The 20,551-nt window shown below is 41.5% G+C and overlaps 1 protein-coding gene across 3 annotated transcripts in view; it reads left to right on the top strand.

Annotated features, from left to right (window-relative positions):
• LIMCH1 (LIM and calponin homology domains 1) overlaps positions 1-20,551 on the top strand; it is a 306,743-nt gene that overhangs the window by 115,302 nt on the left and 170,890 nt on the right. For all 3 annotated transcript variants that reach the window (XM_015244034.3, XM_006209773.3, XM_072944686.1), the window contains exon 2: positions 9,218-9,288. In XM_015244034.3, the coding sequence (XP_015099520.1) occupies positions 9,218-9,288 (71 nt within the window). The remainder of the gene's footprint in view (positions 1-9,217; positions 9,289-20,551) is intronic.

Raw genomic sequence — 20,551 nt, 5'->3', positions numbered from 1 at the left:
ACATGATGAAAATATAAATGGATTCTGCAGATTGCATTTTATTATCCTCAACATTAACCACTCAGAGCTAGTACTGGAGAGGATGTGGTCTGGTAACATTGATTAAATAAACTTAGGCTTGGACTTCTGTGCTGTTTCTTTGCCAACCCAAACTGAATAGATATAAGAAGCTAGTGTTGTTAAAGAGAGGGTAGCAATATAACTGCCATAAGAATTCGCGCCTTCAGGAGGCAGTGGGGCGGGGCAGTGACGTTCTGGCCCGGGTGAAGGGAGGCCTGGTTCTAGATTCATCCTTGCTGATAGCTAGCTTGTGACCTCGAGCAAGTCACTTAATTTTCAGGACATTATTTTTTCTTATCTGTGAAATGAAGAGGTGGTATATGTAACTTGGACTCATTCTGATGTAGTGAGAAGGGACGCAGGATGGATCTATAAAAAGATCTCTGGATGCTGTGTGGGAGAGGCTTGTGGAGGGACCAGAGAGGAAGCAGAGGGACCACAAAGGTGGCTGGTGCAGTTTTTTTGCTGAGAGGCGATAGAGGCTTGGACTAGTGTGGTAGTGTAGAGACAGGGGGAAAAGGATGGATCTAAAATACATCTTGGTAGGGGGAGAATATAGCTCAGTGGTATACAGCATGCCTAGCATGCATGAGGTCCTGGGTTCAATACCCAGTACCTCCATTAAATAAAAAAATACATAAATAAACCTAATTACCCCCCCCCCCAATACAGTACATTTTGGAGAGAGGAACATTGTTCTTCTTGATGGTTTGAATGTGTCTGTATGTCACTGGCGATGGGAGATGGTGGTACCATTCATTGATATGGAGAAGACCAGAAGTGGAACAGCTTGGATCAGAGGACAGACATAACGAATTTTGTTTTGATCTTGTTAAGTGTGAAATATTTATTAGGCACCCAAGTGGAGATGTTGAGTAAGAAATTGGATATTTGATTCTGGACTTCAGGAAAGAAGGGTCAACATAGAAAATGAATGACATAGAAACATAGACAATGCCGCATAGAAAAACGTATGAGGTGTCAAATGCAAGATAAAGGCAAGATCTTTAAACTCATAAACATGAATGAGTTTTGTGAATGAATGTGAGATATTTAAAGACCCATACATGTGAATGAATGAATGTGAGATATTTAAAGACCTGGGACTTCTCAGGGAAGAGGAGTGTGTGGCTAGAGGGAGAACAAAGGAAAAGTGAAGAAAAGGAGAAAAAGAATCATATTTTACACTTAGGAAATGAATGCAGTAGAATTACCTAAGGCAACAGAGAAAGGAGTATTTACTGAATGAGACAGAAGGAAAACCAGGAGTGTCTGGCAGTGGGGGGGCCTTGGAGAGGCAAGTGGTCTGAAAAGGAAGGAGTAGTTGACTGTCATGCTGCAGACAGATGAGAAACTGTCTGTTGGATCAGACAGTGTGGCAGTATTAGGATTGAAGAGGAGAACCAGTAAAGCATGGCATCATTTTAAGATCAGGAAGGAGAGATCTGCAAAAAGAGTACTGGAGAAAGAGAAATCAAGAATGAGATCCATGGCAATTCCAGTATTGTTGTCAATATTGACAGTGACACTTATTGAGCTTTCACTGTGGGTCAGGCACTGTAGGAAGGGTTTGACTTTCATTTACTCTTATGCAGTCCATTGGTTCTTCATGCATTTGGAGGAGGTGCAGTTATCACTTTGTGGGTGGGGAAGCTGAGTCTTGGTGGAAGTTCCTTAATCTGCATATGATCTAGCTTGTGCTGGTGGGGCTCAGAGTCAGATTTTAAGTCGACTCTTAACCCTTTGAGGATCTTCAGTGAATTCAGAGAGGACAGGTGGCTGAGCTATGATGAGAAGAGTAACAGGTACAGGCTTGCATATTCAGACTCGAAGGAAGGAGAAAAACAGGACGGTGGCTGAAGGGGCTGGATTGAATTAGGGTTTTCAGGAAAAGAGGGAAATCGTTATGCTATCAGCAGAGAGATGAAGGATGCTGTGGACTGAGGGGTAAGGTTGAGATGAAGGTAGCACCTGGGGATAGGAAGGGATGGGATTCAGAGCCTTGCTAGGAAAGAGAAAATGCATTTCTTTCTTTTGAGCTAGCAGGAAAAGATGAAAAGATATGTGTAGAGCTGGAATCTTAAGGGATGTGTGTGGGGCCAGGGGTGATGGTGCTAAAGGAAAGTCTGGCTGAATGGTCTCAGTCTCACTGTGATTCCAAAAGCAAGGTCATTGGCTGTAAAATGGGGATAACTGAGTCCATGAGGAAGTCATTCTGGGACCATCCCTTCAGGAATGGGGAGTTCGTGGGAAATGGGGAGAATAATTACCAAAGAACCTTTTCCTTGCCCCATCTTCTGCGATGTCTCTGTTGTTTCAGGTTCAGCTATGACCCACAGTTCTGACATACAGGTCCTTTACCAGATGGGCTATGCCTACTGTGGCACTTACCTCCTCCCTGCCTCTCCCTGTTCTCAGCCCTTAGGACTTCTCCTCTTTGCTCAAATAAACCTTAGTGCAGGTCTTCACGTCCACCTGGTGCCCTGCTTCCTCACCTTCCTTTGAGGACTCCTTTCTAAGTGTCTTAACCTCCCTGTGCCTAGGTTTCCTTGACTTTAAAACAGGAACAATAATAATCAGACCCACTTCATAGGGCTGTTATGAGGATTGAGTAAATTAGTATGTGGCAAATGCTTAGGACAGAGAGAGCATAAGGAAATTGCTATTTAAATATAAACTATTATCATTCAACTATTTCTTTAGTTGTACAATTTGTGTTGATGATGTGCTCCATGCTCTTGTCCATTTTTTCCCTCCAACACCAACTACTGTTTTGTCATGTTTTATCTTCCCCCCTGGATTGTGGGTTCTTACTGGGTAGGGTCCAGATCTTGTTATTTTGGTCTCACTCACATCTACCTCTTGCACTGCCTGGCCTGAAGTAGGCACTTGGTAGTTGATTGATTGGTTGATTGCTAATTCTGGCTTAGATGAGTATGATTTAAGATGGTTTATGAGGAGTTTCCATAGAATTTTGATTTGATTTTTCTAGCAACACTATTACGGAGATGGAGATAGCAGTGGGTTTATTTTTCAGTAAGTGTGAAAAATAAGAGCGATTCTGTTCTGCTTCATTTTACAATTTAGGTATAAAAATTTGCAAAAATGTTCTTTTTGTTTAATAAGTTAGGTGTGATCAGAAGAGAAGTGAAGATAATGAGCTGCAAATAATCTTCTCCAGTGAATTAAAGACTGTGATTTTCATTTACTGTTGGTAGATGGAAATCAAACCTTCTGAAAAGCATACCTGTTTTTGGACAATTTAGAGAAAATGCCCTTGTCTTTCAAAAGTTAAATCGAAGTATAGTAAATTATGTGTTTCTTTCAACTGCTTCAATGCAGGGACCATTATTTTGTCAGCCAATAGAATCTCTCCTTAAGATCATAGTAGTAGGGTTTCCAACATTTATTGAAAATTGTCTTCAGACCTGCAGTTTATTAGTGGACTGACTTTGTCCACCAGATTGCTTTAAAAAAAAAAAAAAACTAAAGATTAATGAAAATATTTCTGAAGCACAATTTGTATACATTGGTAATGATCAGGCTGAGAGACATATTCTTGGTAGTCTTTGTTCTTGGCGATTACTTAGTAACAATGGCGACAAAGTAATTAGCAAAGTGTTGCATTATGATAAACAATGTGTCACATTATAAACACATCATAAAAATGTTACCATAAAATTGTGTGGGTTTTCTTTATTAGACTGGTTTTCTAAAAGTCCTCCATATTTCAGTTTTTTGAATGGTTTAGAGCTGTGCCATTGACATAGACAAACTCAGAGACTATAGGAAGGAAATCAAATACAGATGAGCTTATCACTCAATAGTTACTGGCATAAAATAGTGTGATGATACGTCATGAGGTCCTCTTGCTTCTGCTTTTGTTTTGATTGCTAAGGTAGAAGAAAGCTTTTGTTTTCCTTAAAAGCGTTAAGGCTTTGGTAAATTATCCATTCACTGACTATTTTAATCTGACATAGCATGCCCCTCCAACAGACGGAGGAATGAGAGTGAATTAATCCTAAACCATAAAGTAGTGGAAACAAATCGGATATTGGGCTTTCCTCAAAGACATATAGGGCATAGTTGGTGATGTAATTGCCAGCACAAATACTTCTGAGGACCCCCATGAATGGGGGAGATGTATACAAGTTCATTATGTCCACCCTTAAAATCATGATGGTATCCAATAGTGTTGTCCATGCACTCCTAGCAGCTAGTTTTTTTGTTTGTTTGTTTGTTTGTTTCACTTTGAATATCTTTAGAAAACTGTAGAAACTTTTGCTTTTACTATAAATGGAATGGGGAAGTATTTGGGAGAGGGGAGTTGAGTGGAGTAGTGACTTGATCTAACTTGACAGGATTACCCTGGTTGCTGCGTTGAGGGTAGATGGAAGGGACACAAGGGTGGAGGCAGTAAGCCAGTTAAGAGAGACTCCCATCTAGGTGTTAGGATGGTAATGGCTTGAAATTGAACTAACGTGTTTGAGTGGAGGCAGTGAGAAGTGTCTGGATTCTGCTAAATTCTGAAGGGTGAAGCAACAAGATTTGTTGGTAGGTATGATTGGGTATGCAAGATTGGGGTCAGGCATGACTCAGCTGAACAACTGCAAGGGTAGAGTTGTAGGACTGATTGATCACATGGGTGAGCGTCAGCAAGGTGTGGAGAGCCGGATTTGGAGGCATGGTTAGGTGCTCTCGACATTTCATGCTGCTCTCCCCCTGTTAGCCCCTGAATGCTCCTGAACCGGGACTCTCTCCCCACTCACCCCATGTCCCTGATCTCCACTGCAGATCCTCTTTAAGAGCTCTACTGATCTTCCCATCCTGTTCTGTGCTCTTGGAGAGTGATCATGAGCTGATGGTTTGGCCAGTGTCTTATCTGGAAGGTTACCGAGAGTCCTCCATCAGTAAGGGTCCAGGTGGGAAGGTTAGTGCAGAGTCTCACAGCCTGTTTTCATTTCTCCTGCTCATGGACTGTTGGGAATGGTGGGTGATTCTTGACAGCTATTTTGTTTCTTGGTTTTTTGTTTTTGTTTTTATGTATTCATGGCTTATGCTGTTACAAAGGGAATAGTAGTTAGCAGTCTTTATAGTTAAAATATACAATATATGACCCTGTGAATGTATCATAAAGATGTGGTGCTGAGAGGGGTCGCTGAGACAGGTCATCAAGAATCCTGATTCCAGTGGAAGGTCCTCCCTTTCTGATTCTGAACTGCTAGCTCACTTTAGTATGCAAGGTCAGCGCTTTGCAAAATTTACTTCGCGTGTGAATCACATGGGGATCTTTTTTAAACAGCTGTCTGATTCAGTAGGTCTTGGAGAGGGTGGGAGGACTGAGAGCCTGTATGTCTTACATTAATTCCAGGTGAAGATGCTGTGCTGCTGCTGCTGGTCGAAGGACCGCACTTTTAAGTGGCATAGTCCTTGTTGAGTTTCTGGAGTCTATTTAGCTGTTGACCCTCCTAACAAACATCCAGGTACCTCTACACTGAATAACCTGGGCTTGGAAGAATGGATAGCATTTGGACCAGTAGAGAGCAGTGTGAAGGCTGTGCTGGAGAGGCTGGAAGAAGGCAGAGCAGGAGGAACAGAGGTGGAAACGAGCACCTGCCTTCAAATGCATGGCACATCCTCCCACCTCCAGGATTAGGAGCCTACAAAATTGAATTTTATCAGGCTACAGCCTAATTAGCAGGGTGACCTTGGACTATTAAATTGACTCAAAATTTTTTAGTGGTTGTGCCTCACATGCAAGATGATTTTTGAATAGTACATGGGGATTTTAGTTGGTCCATGGATCACCAATATTTTCATATAATCTTAATAGTTACCTTACCGTCTGTTTACAGTAGGAGTTTAGGTATCTGCTTTCCTCACCCGTCTGTGAGCTTTCTTCATGCAGCGGCCGGGTCTCATTCGTGTTTCTCTCGCTAGGCCCTGCTCATTATCGCTCAGGAAATGGACAGAGGCCTGGCTTAACTTAGCCAGAGATTCTGTAAAAGATGTAACTAAACTATCCTGGGTTCTCAATATTAGCACCATTTACACTAGAATGCAATACTTTTAACAAAAATGTAAAGACCTGAAAAAAATATTTTCAAAACTTTCTAATCACTTCTTGGTGAATAGAGTTTAGTTTTACAGAGAATATTAGTAATGTTTTGAGAATATAAATCAGGACTAATAGATTCAGGAGAGAAAATGCTATAGTGTTTAAAGTCTGTGGTGAAAGTTCTAGCTTTTTAAAGGCTTGCTTTATTCTTTGATTCCTTTCTTAATTTTTTATTTTGGGGGAAAAGCTAAATATTTGCAAACTGTAAGGAACTACCTTTTATCTATTTTCTCTCCTTCCCTCAAATAAAAATGAGAGAATATTAACAAAGAAATATTTTTGAGGCCATGTGTTATATTGGCTTGTGAATTGCCTTTCTAGTGGGAGTGGTCATCAGGTTGTTTTATAATAGAACTTGAACTTCGATTTACAAGGAAGAGTTGGGAACTCTTAGTTCCCTTAGACTGCTCTTTTAAAAAACCCAAAAAGCCTTCTTTGGTTTTTTTGATGATTAAAATAATATGTATTAATTGGAGAAAGTTTTAGGAAAATAGGGAAATTTTTAAAGAAGAAAATACAAATCACATCTGATTTCCACCATGAAGAGATAAGATGTTGGCGTATTTCCTCCCACTCTCTCTCTATGTATGTGTGTATGTGTGTGTGTATTTGTATCATAATGTCTTTGGTTTTGGAATCAGGGTAATGCTGCCCTAATAGAATGAATTGGGAAGTACTCCTTCTCTTCAATTGTCTGGAAGAGTGTGCAGAATTGCATTCTTTCTTTCTTATTTGCTATCATTTACCAGTTAAGCCTTCTGGGCCTGGTGTTCTCTTTTGGGACGGTTATCTATTTCATCATTGAGTGAACTTTGGCTGTATGTGTCAAGGAATTTATTCAGTTCATCTAAGTTGGTGAATTTATTGGCACAGACTTATTTATAGCATTCCCTCATTATTCTTTTAATGTCTATAGAATTGTAATCATATCCTGTCTTTCCTGATGTGTGTCTTTCTTTTTTGGCTAAAAACCAAAGGTTATCAATTTTGTTGATCTCCAAGAAACAGCTTTTGATTTAATTGATTTTTTTTCTATTGCTTTTTTGTTTTCTTTTGATTGATTTCAATTCTGATATATTTTTTCCTTTTTTTTTTTCCTTTGGGCTTAATTTTCTTAAGGTGGGAGCAGAATTCATTGATTTGAGATCTTTTTTTTTTCTGATATAGGTGTTTTGTGCTATACATTTCCCCCACATACTGCTTTAGCATCTTTCTATACATTTTATATTGCCATATTCTTTCACTACAAATTACACTCTATTCTTTTGATTTCTCCTTTGATCAATAGGTTGTTTAGAATTGTATTACTTAGTTTAAAATGTTGGGGAATTTTTTTCAGAGACATTTCTGTTGTTAATTATTTCTAATTTAATCCCTTTGTAGTCAGATAACATGCTTTTTATGAACTGAATTCTTTAAGTTTGTGGAACTTGTTTTCTAACCCAGAAATTGGTCTATTTCAATAAATGTTCACAGTGAACTTCATTCTGTCAGTTAAGTCAATTTGGTTGATAGTGTTACACAGGTCTTCTTTATCCTAACTGATTTTCTGTCTGCTTGTTCTATTAGTTATTGAAGAAGGGTATTAAATCTCTTACTCCAGTTGTGAATTTGTCTATTTCTTCTTGCAGATCTATCTGTTTTGGCTATGTGTCTGGAATCTTTTTTTAAAAATTAGGTGTAAAAATGTTTAGGATTGTTATGTCCTCCTGATGACCTAAACCCTTTGTGAAGTGACTTGTAAAGTGATTGTAAAGTGACTTTCTCTGTACAGGTATTATTCTTGGTTCTAGATGTTTCTTAGTCTGATATTAACATAACTACTTCAGCTTTCTTTTGATTAGTGTTAGCATGGCACATCTTGTTTTGTTCTTCTATTTTTAATCTATTCATATCTTTATGTTTAAAGTGCACTTCTGGTAGGTATTACATAGTTGGAGTGTTGCTTTTTAATCTAATCTGATGATCACTGTGTTTTAATTGAGGATGTTCACACCATTTATATTTAATGCTCTGATTGATATGGTTGGGTTTAAGTTGACAGTATTGCTATTTGATTTCTGTTTATTCCATCTGTTCTGTGTACCCTTACTTTTTTTTCTTTTTTTTTTTTTTTTGTTAGAGTATTTTTTATGATTCCATTTAATCTCCTTCCTTGGCTTATTAGTATTTTAAAGTTTTGCTATTTTAGAGACTGACTTAGGATTCATAGCACGCATGCCTACCTAGTATATTGTTGATGTTCAATAAATGTTTACTGAATGAACAAATGAATGCCCTGGTGCCCAGACCAAAGGGCTCCTAAGAACCAGAGGCATCAAGAAAGGCCATCAGCCCTGTGTTGTCAGACACAGCGCACTTCATTCTTTCCCAGCTTTTATTTTCCTTTTTCACACCATGTTATTATGAATATTGGCTTTATTCTTTCTGTCTTGAAGTTAGTCTTTTGAGGTTAGAGGTCTGAGTCTTCTTCTGAAGGCTTTTTTTTTAAAAGAGATATTTCAGATGGTTAGGGAATAACTTGTATCACCTTAAATCAACAATGTTTATTTGGGGGGAAGATAATGGGGTTTATTTATTTGTTTATTTATTATTCTTGTTTTAGTGGTGGTACTGGGGATTGAACCCAAGACCTCGTGCATGCTAAGCACGTACTCTACCGTACTGTCCCCCTCTGCAGGCTTTTTTGAAAGCGTGGGTTGTATCCTCAGGATGAAAGAGGCCATAGCCTTGACTTACCATGGCCAAACCCCAAAAGTAACATCCTTATCAGGAAGAACAGATATTTTATAAGGTATTAGATAGGAAAAAAAGCTTCAAAGAAATGGTCTAAATTTAAGATTAGCTGATCTCAGCAAAGCTACACATGGAAAGGAAATTCAGACCTAACAGATTTTCTCCATCCTTGGAATGTCACCAGTTTTATTTCAAGGCTCTTAAATATTTTTTTAAAAAAAAGGAAGAAAGAAAGAAAGATCATTGAGCTTCCTGATTAGAAAATAAAAATTTATGCCTTGTTTTTCTTTTTTTCTTTTCCAGCAAGTGACTGGCAGAAGTTTTGGTGATAAAGATTTTCGGACAGGGTTAGAAAATGGAATCCTTCTCTGCGAGTAAGTATAGCCTATATTCAGTTGGTTTTATTTAAGACAAATCATGAATGGTGTTGTTTGTCTATAAAACTTCCAGTATTTGGTTTGAATTTATTCACAGTTAGAATATGAAATTTAAAAAAAATCACTGGGTTAAGCAGTAAATGTAAGTAGTCTTGGTATCAGTAGGGAGTGGTGGGGACTGTGGCAATTTCAAGCTGGGTAAAGGAGTGTCTGGCAGCTGCTACTCAACACCAACCAAACGTTTACAATGTAGGAATTTAGGCCCAAGTAATTGGAAGGATGTGGACCAAACTGTGGTAAAAGTAGCAGCTTTATCCCCCTTATTTCTTCCAAACAAAAGCAGCTTGTGCCCATTGAAAGCAGGACTTCTGTTTACTTACAACATCGTGAAACATGCCAGGTAGTGTTCCTCACTGAGGCCTTTTGAATATATTTAATCTGTGCTGTTGACAAAATAACTGCAGTTTTTAGTGTTTACATTTTGAACCTGGGCTTTGTCAGAGAATGCTGCTGTGGGGATGCATTCAACAGCTTTCTGTGAAGCGGTTCGAGACACAAGATAAGCTAGAGCCTCAATACTTGTAGACGGATGGACACAACCTTCCACTCAAGGTTTTGAATTTTGAATTCATTTAATAGGTTCTGTAATTTGGGTACTGATTTTTTTTTCTTGAGTTGAAATATATATGCAAGAAATGCACAGCCCCTAAATATACAATCCGATGGGTTTTAGAAACTGTGTACATGCGTGTAACCTACCCCTTGATCAAGACAGAGAACAGAAACTTCCCTCATGTCCTTTCCCAGTCAGTCTCAACGAGCCCCCTGTGGAAAAGCACTGTTCTGATTTCTGTCACCGTAGACTCTGTTTTGCCTTTTCTTGAATTTTATGTAAATGGAATCACATAGAATGCAGTCTTATTTTGGCAACTTGCAGAGTACTATTTGAGACCCACTCATGAAGCTGAAGGAGCAGGGGTTTCGGAGCCTGAGAATTAGAGACTCAGTCTTTTCTTCACCCCTTAAGTCATGTAACCTCCTCGATTCTCATTTGTTTCTCTTTAAAATGATGATTAAAAATTTATAACTCTTGCCTATTTTATAAGCTTTTTGTGAATTTCAACAGGATGATGTTGATCAGGTGCTTTTAAAAATTGCAACATTTGCTTAACCAATGTTGATTATTAAGCAGCAGCTTTCCGCACAGTTCACGTTAGCATTTGTTTTCCCTGCTCTCCGCTGTCCTTCTCTCTTCAAAGAGAAATTTACATCCCGGACTGCTGTTACCATCCCTTCCTTCCTATGGAGTCTCTGCCTTCTTCTCATACTTTACTTCCCTCACCACCTCCTTTCCCTCTATTAAATCTAAATCAGAGCTCATCTCTTAGGGAACCCATAATTAGTTTAGCATCTCACAGAGACAAGCTTGGACAGGCTCCAAACACTTCCCAGGTACTCTAGCACCTGCTTCTCCAGTGATTCTGGGCTTAGCCCTCTCCCGATATTAACAGACCAGCCAGAATCTGATCTAATTTATGTGCATCATGCTCTCTTAAATCTGTCAATGTGAGTCTTTGGTACCAATTTTTGTTTACCTAACATTTGCTACAAAGATTATTGTAAGCGTCCACCTCTCCACCACGTGAAAAACCTGGCAATGAGTAATAGACTTTGGATTGAGTGACCTTGTCTGAAGGCAAGGATCTGGGTCCAGAGACATCTGCACACATAGACCTTGTTTCTTACCTAGATGATGTTGAGTTGGTGGATGGAGCCTCTCATGTGTGGAGTGGCATTACCCATTGACCTTTTGCAAACACATTAATGAATGTTAGGGTTGTTTAGAGGTGGAGATGTGAGGTTGAGGTCCAGGCCGTGGTTAGGAAATAGTATGGTTAGACAATGTGGAGACACAGATTACAGCCAGGAGCCTCTTTAAATAAATAAAGGGTTTGAACTGCTGACAGCCTGAGGGTGAAGCTGAGGGAAATGGCCAAAAACAGAAGATGTGGACAAATGTTACTGTCTGGGTAGGAGGACAAAACGCAGGACAAGTGAGTTACTGTGTAACTCCTCTAACCACGGAGGATGAGACCCACTGGTGTATTTGAAGGAGTCTGAGGACGAGGGTCGAGTCCTGGCTTCCCCATGGGACTCCATCTGGCAGCCCTGGCACAGAGTCTGCAAAGGTGGAATGAACTGTGTCTATGGCCTGGGCGAGGAAAGCCAGGGGCGCGCACCCCAGCTATAGCCTTGGAGAGAAAACTGGGTCAGCAGCCAGAGAAGCAAGATGCAAACCAAGTTCTAAGTGCAGGGAGGGCGCACAGAGCAACCAGGGGCAAAACATGGCCCAGCAGCCGACTGCACTGACCTTGGGAACAACAGAGGCAGAAGACCCCCCTCTTCTTACTGGTCGGGGGCAGGGGCACGGCTAGGTCTGACCTGAGCTAAAGCGTGTCGGGCTGCCGCAGACTGGAGTTAGCAAGTGTCCTGGTATCCGGAGAGCAGACTGGCGAGGAGGGAACTTGCTCTGTTCCAGGCATGGGGTTGGTTGATGGCAGGGCCCAAAAGGCCAGAAACTCCATTTGGAAAGTCTCAGGAAAGTGAGGGTTCTCAGATGATATATCCATACGGGTTTCAAACACCTGTCTTTGGAGACTAGCTAAGAATGCCTAGGGCTGTGCCAGCCTCTAGAACCAGAGTTTTGTGGATGCTGGGGATTAAGAAGTTCTAACTCGCAACCACCACCCATGTAGCAACATTTAAAAATAAAAGAACTCTCCGTAATTTCAAATTGTGAAAACTGGCAGTTCAGCTCTTCTGAGTTGGATTGGGTCTAAGTGTTGGTTGCAGCTATGGAGAGACACCATGCTCTTTGTTATGTTCGCTAAAAATTTCCCAAGTCCTTTATGAGTCTGAAAAAAAAGCCCTCATAGCTCTCCTCAAAGAGACGGGCATCTTCTGGGCCCAGGGTCTGGCTTTCCTCTTACCAGCCTGGTCCTGAACTTACCTGTGGCCTGTAAGGTCTCCTATGATACCCATTTTACCGAGGAAGCAACTGAGGCACAGAGGATGAAGTAACCAGGCTACGGTTATACCAGATAAGAAAGATTTAAATTCAGCAGTCTGATTCTTTTGCTTTTGCTCTTCATCACTGCCCTGTGTTTAGAGCTGGAATTTTAATGGGAGAGGAAAGCAAGAGGCTGGGAGGTGGTGGTGGGATGGAATTGGTGCTAAAAAACCTGGAGTGTGGGGAGAATGGCAGTACAGAGGGTAACCACAGGGTCTCAGCGGGACAGAGGAAGACTGCGTGGGGTTGGTGGTCTTTGAAAAATGTAAGCATCAGGGGCCTGGTGGTCCCTCTTAAGACAGGAAGGCAAGTCCAGTGGGAGTGAGGACATGAGAGAGCTAAGGGGACAGGAGGCTGTGGTCAGTGGAGGATGTAGGGGTTTTAATTTTCTTAGGTAAGAGCCGTCAAAACTTGATGGAGACAAATGAGATTGGTGGACCTCTACTACAGACTACAGAGATGAGAGAGAGAGAAGACTGGCACCCACAGGTAGCATGTAAGATGGGAATTGAATGGCCTCAGAATCACCCTGGGAGCTCTTTCACTTCGCCGGCGAAATGCAGTACACGTGCCTTGGCGAACGCATATACAGTAATACTAATGCATAAATGTATAACTTACAGTAATGGCAAGAATAAAATTGAGTGCATGTGTCAAATAGAATTCTAGTAGATGTGTTTTTATTTAAGCATCTCCCTCTTCCCCTGTTGTTTTTGCCGTGTGTGCAGTTGACGTTTTGGAGGTTAAATGCTCAAATGATGGGAGCACTCTGCTGAGCATTAAATGAAAGGTCTAGGGTCGAAGTGTGACAAAGCTGCAAACGGGTGACAGGTGTCATGCTGTTAGAAATGGTAAATGACTGCTGCATCCTGTCCTTGGGGACTTCAGAGTTTAAAAGAAGGGCTGCAGAGAGTCTTCCGTTCCCTAAGGCAGTCGCTCCCAGGATGGAGTCGCTGGTGACTGCCGTCTGCTTCCCTGCCCCCAGGTCAGGCAGTCTGTAGTGAGACAATTCCAGAAAGGAACGTTTCTGACTTGTTTTCCTGACTGATTTTATCATATGAGTAGCACTCTATGGAACTCCATCTGTATCAGAAGTTGGCAAATTCTAGCCGTTGGCCTGTTTTTGTGCAGGCCTTCCTGCTTGCTAAGACTTGTTTTTACATTTTAAAAGAGTTGTAAACAAAGCAAAACAACAACAACAAAAAAGAGTTTATATGGGGCTCACAGAGCCTAAAATGTTTGCTACCTGGTCCTTTATGGAGAAAATTTGCCAGCCCATGAGGACTGTGGAATCAATTTTGGATGTAAATTGTTCACCCTCATAAAGTTAAGTGGTTTGAATTGGGGCCATGCACAGTGCTATTTGGGTAAATCAAAAAAGATTTCCTCAGGAGTTTCTTTAGAAGCCCCACTACCCACCCCCCTAACTTTTTATTTTGAAACATTTTAAACTTACAGAAAAGCTGCAAGAAGAATCTAATGATTATCCATATACCCTGCCGCCATATGCAGATGGTTCAGGAAAAAAGAGGCGTAAAAGGAAAGAGCGAGCTAGTGAGACGCAGAGATAATTGTGACAGCTGCATCTAGTTGTGGGGTGTGTGCTCGCCTTTCTTCCCTGTGGTTTGGTTTCACATCCTTGCCCCACCCTTTTCTTTCCTTTTGGTTACTGTCCAAGGATATATATATTTAACACAAGCCAGTTCAAATCCTTTTATGGAGAACACAGCAGAAAGTGAATGGATCTGTGAACTCCCAGGTTGAACCCCATGACACTGTTGCATTAGTGGACCAAAAACAGATAATGGGACTTCCTATGCTCAGCCTAGTGGACGGTCCAGATCCTAGATTCACCTCCTGTGTGTCATTAGGCAAGTTGCTTCACCTCCCTGAACCCATTTCCTCATCTCTAAAAGCAGGTATAATTGTACCCAACTTACTGGCTGGTTCAGAGGAGTAAAGGAATTATTAGTGTGTATAAAACTGTTTAGTGCTTGGAATATAGGAGGCACTTAAATGTTAGCTTTTCTCATGTCGCCTCTGACATGGGGAAATTACTACCTATGAGGTACTTACTGAGAGATTTCAGTAAGAAAATGAGTGGCTGGTGCTTGGTCGGCACTCTGGAGCGCTCGCTGTTTTCATTATTATTGTTGGAAATAGGCCCAAAGTCAATTATAAATATGACATAGTCGGTGCAACTCTGTGTCACTGTGCACCCGTCAGCTCTCTCACTGGGGCTGCCAACAAGCCACAGGGTGAACCAATCGGGGGTTTACTTCCTAGCCTCTCTTGCCTCGCCTGTGATCAAAAACTGGGCAAGAACGTTTGGGTCCCTTACAAACTTGATCATCTGTGGATAATGAACTCTGGCTGGCAGAGCTTGAGGCCTAGAGCGATTGTTTTGAAAACAGTGGCCTTGACCTCTGTGGTGATGTCACTTCCTCCTGCTCCGTCCAGTCTGTTGTGGTTTCTTTCCCTGCGAAGCTGTTCCAGAACCCTCCAGGCAGAGTTAGTGGGTTCCTCTCTGGTCCCTAAGTACCTGGACCACCTCCGCGCTAGTGCTTGTCGCAGGGCCCTGCCTCTTTGTCCCACGTCTGCTTCCTGTACCAGATCGAAAGCCTCCTGTAGAACTCTTTTATTTATCTTTGGATTTCCCCACTGGACCCTGTTCTGGCACATAATACATCTGTGACGAACAGCCATTGGATAAATTGAGACCAGTGGTAAGAGTTCTACCTAAGCGATCTAATCACAGTGACCTTGACTTTCTCCCAGTCTTTGCTGTCAGCATCACTATTAGCCTCTGTCTCTCCCCCCTTTCCTCTTCTCCCCTTCACTCCCCTCTCCTTCAAACACACACACACACACACACACACACACAATTTTACATAAAGAGTGGCCCCATCTCTGAAGACTGGGAGTTCAAAGGATGAAAGTATCTGCTTTCTTGACATGTAAGATTCTCCACTACGGCTCTGTCTTCTTAGGTGTCGTAGAGGTTAACTTCTGGGTTTTGTTCTGCAGACACATTTTGATGGAATGCAAAGTCCGAGTATGTTGGTCTGCAAATAAGTGACCAATAAAGAATGTCTTAGTGGATTTTTGTCTTAGTTCTTATGTTGCTGAAATAATTTTCTCAAGATAAGAAATCTGTTGGCAAACATTTGTTTATGTCATCGCTGATGAATGAGCTGCTTATTCTGAGAAGGAGAGTTTGTCTTGGATTCTTGTCCTGATTTCAGCATGAGATGTGGCGTGCCCTGGATGTGTCCTCATCTTCCAGGACATGTTGGGAGTTGATGGGTGTAGCTTTCCATGGAGACATTTTGTCCAGTGGAGGACCTGTTGAATACTGACTGTGTTCTGCACAGCCCCAGACCAGGCACCCAGGGGTGTAGAAAGGGAATGTAAGGCTTGATTCCTAATCCTCAAGAGTTTCATAATGTGCTTGGGGCTTGAACACACACACAAAGCAGTTGTTACAGTGTAAACCAGTGTATGAGTAAATGCATAGTGACCAAAATTTAATCCCCAAGATTGAATAAGAAGTTAAACAAGGAGAGATTGCTATAGTTTGGGAGACAGTTATTGGAGAAATGTTACACCAAGTGGTTTGGATTTCAGATGAGAATAGGCTGAGGGAAAGAGACGGATGTCCTATTAGGGACAAGAGCAGAGGAAAGGTTTGGGGACAAGAATGAGGACACTGTGTTTGGCATACGTACAGGAAACCTGCTTGGTATAGGGGCAGGACAGGGGAGGCCTTCTCTTTCTTCATCCACCTAAACTTGTTAAGAACCTGCTTACAGTGGTGGCAAGTTACTGTGAAGACTATTAAACGACACCATAAAATCGTGTAACGGGGTGCCCTGATCAGATCCGGAGTCTAAGTCCTGCCCCTATGTGGGATATGAACCTCAGGTTCCCTTGAGGAAGTGACATTTAGGCGGAGACCTGAATGAAGAGCAAAAATTAGGCAGGTAAGAGGGAAGAGAGATAGAAGTAAGGAGAAAACACATTCTAGCTGAAAGAAAGAATTTAAAAGATACCAACAAGACTTGGGAGGGTATAGAGTATAGATAAATGAAAGACTAAAAAAATTACTTCAGTGTTTCAGTTGTTAATGACAAGCAGGGTGGGCCCTTGGTGTGAGCTGAAAGGGGTCCTGTATTTGGTGGGAGAGGTCATGACTTCAGTTTGAATCACTGAGTTTAGAGTACAGACCGGCCACCCAGGCAGGTGTCCTACAGGCTGTGGGGGACAAGAGCAGAACTTAGGGGTGAGATAATGGATTTAACACATTCGGATTGGGGTTGCCAGCCATTGCTGGACATCAGGGTTAAGCTGTTGTATGACAGTCTCTCTCAGGGAAAGATCACATGAAGAAAGAGCAGAACGAGGTCTCGGGTTGAGGAAGTCTGCAGCCTGCTCAGGGACAAGAGACAGAGAAGCTCACAGAGAGGCCATCAGAGAGACAAGAGGGGACCCAGGGAGCACGGTGCCATGGAAACCAAGAGCACTACGAAGGCGTTTAAGGCGCTGGAGCGCACAGGTGTTGCTGGCCACAGCAGAGGTCAGCTTGAGCAAGGCCTCCAAAAAGACCTGCCTTGCCGGGAGAAGGAGGCACCAGAGACCTTTGTCAGTTGACGGCCGTCTCTGGGAACGGCCAGTCAACTGATCACGGTCCTACCTAATTGCCTTATCTCTGGCTCATGGTTTTGCATCATTTCCATAGGCTATTGTTACAGATCTTATCTAATATAAATTGCACATGCAGTATTTTCCTCAACTATTGAAAAGGACATGAGATTGGTTTGACCCAAAGGCTTATTAGTGGAGTAATCATATATCAAACAACATGCTTTTGAGAGTGAAAGGGGGTGTTAACCAGCTGAGGTGCTGGAACAAAAAAATGAAACCTGCACTGTCTGCGGCTGACTGGATGTATGCATGTATGGATGGATGCATGCATACACGGGCACCCCAGTGGTTGGTGATTCCAGACTGGTGTCTTCTAATCACCATTATTTTGTTCAGTATTCACAAACCCTTCCCTTATTTTATCCTTTCAGTAACTATAGTGAGTGAACCACCTGGACCAGATCTTCCCATCCACCTTTGCAGATGATATGATGGAGACCCAAGAGCACAGTGTGTCTTCAAACTCTTCATCTGGAGCTCTTTCTCTAACTCAGATGCTCACTCAAATCTCAGCAAACTTGGGTGTTTTTACCCTTACTGATTTGGGCCTTAGCAGGCTGGTAAGAATTTGATAGGCCTTCTATGTAGGGTTCTCCCTTGTCTTGCTGCCAAATCACAATTGGCCTCACTGACTTGGCCTGTCTCCAGCTCTTTGGCACCAAGACTCGTTAAGCTTTTAAGTTCAAGTGAGGACATTTCAATTCGCTCTTTTTTGTAAAGATCTCCAGTGAAAAGCTGCTTTTTGTTTGAAGATTGGCCTGGCTTAGGTGGGGACTTAGGCAAGAACTGAGTATCCCTGACAGCCTTCTGTTAGGAAAGATGAAAACAGATGAAGGACACAGAAGGCGAATTTGCAGGATTCACGATGAGCAAAATGGACTCCCAGTGTTGCCTTTTTTTTGAATCCTCACCAAATAAACAGCCCTTGGTTCCTATTTAAATGAGGGACTTTCAGCATAGTGTGTGGGGGGATTCAGCTGTTCCCATTCAAACTGTGCTTTAGCATCAAAGACAAGAGTCGGCTGTGGGAGGGGGACTTAACAGTGCATCTGGAGTTTAGACCAAGTAGGGCGACTATAGTTAGTTTTCATGCTTCCAAAAATGTGTTCAAAACTTATTTCAGCACAATTATCATTCAGAAACCCCTTCCCTCAAAATGTGATTTCCTTCACCTTATCAAGCTGTGCCTTAATGCCTATCAAACTGCTACTTAGGTAAATCATAGGCTTAATCTCTTTCCTCCTGAATAAATTTATTACAGATTCATTGGCATGATTAACTGACTTATAAATATATGTATAACAAGGAATTTAAGTGCGGGCTGCTTGTGTGGTAGACGAGAGACCGGCCTCTGCCGTTGGCTGCCTGTGGGGTTGCATGCTGGATTAGGCTTTGCTTGCATTTGAGAGGATTTAGTAACTCTCTAATTGTATTTCCTTAATAATCCATTTTTTGATTGTCTCTCCTGGGCTGTCAGGCTGGGTGGGCTGGCCTCCCACAATGGAGTGTGCAAAATTCCGGCCTCAACATGCCATTCTCAGTGTTTCCTTTGGTTACCCACAGGAGAGGACCTTTTCTTAAATAGCCCACCAAGGACCCAGTTTTAAATGATTCCTTTCTAAAGTGAACTATGCAGAAATCGACTTCCCTCTTTTTATTAAGGGGAAGAAGAAAGAGTGAATGAAAAGACCAATAGAAAGTTAAGCCTTTATGGCTGAATGATCAGCTCCAGTGTCTGCCTTTCCTTACACCACTGTAGACTATGCCTCGAGGCTAACATTCCCATTCATCATGCCCAATGTCTCTTCCTGCAAGACAGGACATGATTCAGTCTCCTTTGCCTAGAACCTGGTGTCCCTCACTGTCTGTGGGCACTGTTTCGTTTGGCTTATCTGAACCATCCCTTTGCACTGGCCCAGAGAATTACCATCCTTCCCATGATCCAGTTTGTGCTTCCCCACCTCCATACCTTTGCTGCGTTTCATCCCAGCCACGTAGGGTGTTCACTTCCCTGTCCATGTCCACCCCTCTAAATCCTGAACCCATACAATTAGCACCTTTTCATCCCCTGAGGTATCCCCCTGGCCCCCAGCCCGAATTCAGTGCTTCCTTCCTCTTCTTAGTGTCCACGGCAAGGATAACCACACATCTTGGAGTGGAGATGACAGCCCTGATTTCAAGTGATCTCTCTCTTGTTTCTGGTTTGAAAAGCGTTTTGGCTTTGTCTAGAGTAAGTAACTTGTTTCACATAAGGAACTACTCATGAGCTGTATTTCTAAACTTTCTATTAGATTATCAATTCTTTGACATGATGACCTGCTCATATTTCCATGCCTAATGGTGCTTGCACATGGCTGGAATGCAGTAAGTTTTGGAAGAATGGGAAAAAGGAAGATTATTCTAAAATTAACATTTTAAAAATTACTAACATGTTTATAATTAATCAATAAATGTGTGCTAAAGCCATGTTAGCTCAAAATTGATCATAGATCTAAAAATAAGAGCTGAAACTATAAAATAAGTCTTAGGATAAAACACAGGACTAAATCCTTGTGACCTGGATGAGGTAATCGTTTCTTGCACATAATATCAAAAGTGTAAACGACAAAAGAAAAACTAAATTGGGCTACTTCAAAATTAAAAGCTTTTGTCCAATAAGTGATACCATCTCCTAACCTAAAGAATGAGAGAAAATGTGATATTGGCAAATTATATATCTGAGAAGGGACTTGTATCTAGAGTATGTAATATAGAATTCTTATAACTCAATAATAAAAACATAAGCAGTTCAATTAAAATGGGCAAAGATATCTGAACAGATATTTTTCCAGAGAAGATATGCAAATAGCTGATAAACACATGAAAACATGCTCAACATCATTCATCTTCAGAGACATGCAAATCAAAATCACCAAAAGATACAGCCTCTTGCCCACTAGGATGGCTATAATAAGAAAAGAATTCAGTAAATCCGGCACGGATGTGGAGAAATTGGAACCTCCATGCACTGCTGGTGGAAAGTAAAATGGTACAGCCACTGTGATCAACAATTTGGCAGTTCCTGAAAAGGTTAAACATTAAGTTACCATATGACCCTGCAATTATACTTCTAGGTACATATCCAAGAGACATGAAAACATATGTCCAAACCAAAATTTGTGTACAAATGCTCATTACAGCATTATTTATAATAGCTCAATGTTGGAAGTAACCCAAAAGTCCATCAACTGATGGATAGATACCATGTGGTATATTCATAGAATGCAGTATTACTTGGCTGTAAAAAGAAATCCACTCCCAACGCATGCTACACCATAGATGAAAACACTATGCTAAGTAAAAGAAACCAGTCAGAAAAAAAAAACATATATCATATGATCCAATTTATATGAAATATCCAGAACAGGCAAATCTGTAGAGCCAGAAAGTAGATTAGGGGTTATTCAGGGCTGTGGCTTGTGGGTGTGTGGCATGAGGAGTTAAAAT

The sequence above is a fragment of the Vicugna pacos genome, chromosome 2, assembly GCF_048564905.1.
Source record: "Vicugna pacos chromosome 2, VicPac4, whole genome shotgun sequence".
Classification (NCBI taxonomy): Eukaryota; Metazoa; Chordata; class Mammalia; order Artiodactyla; family Camelidae; genus Vicugna; species Vicugna pacos.
This window is presented reverse-complemented; position numbering and strand designations above follow the sequence as displayed.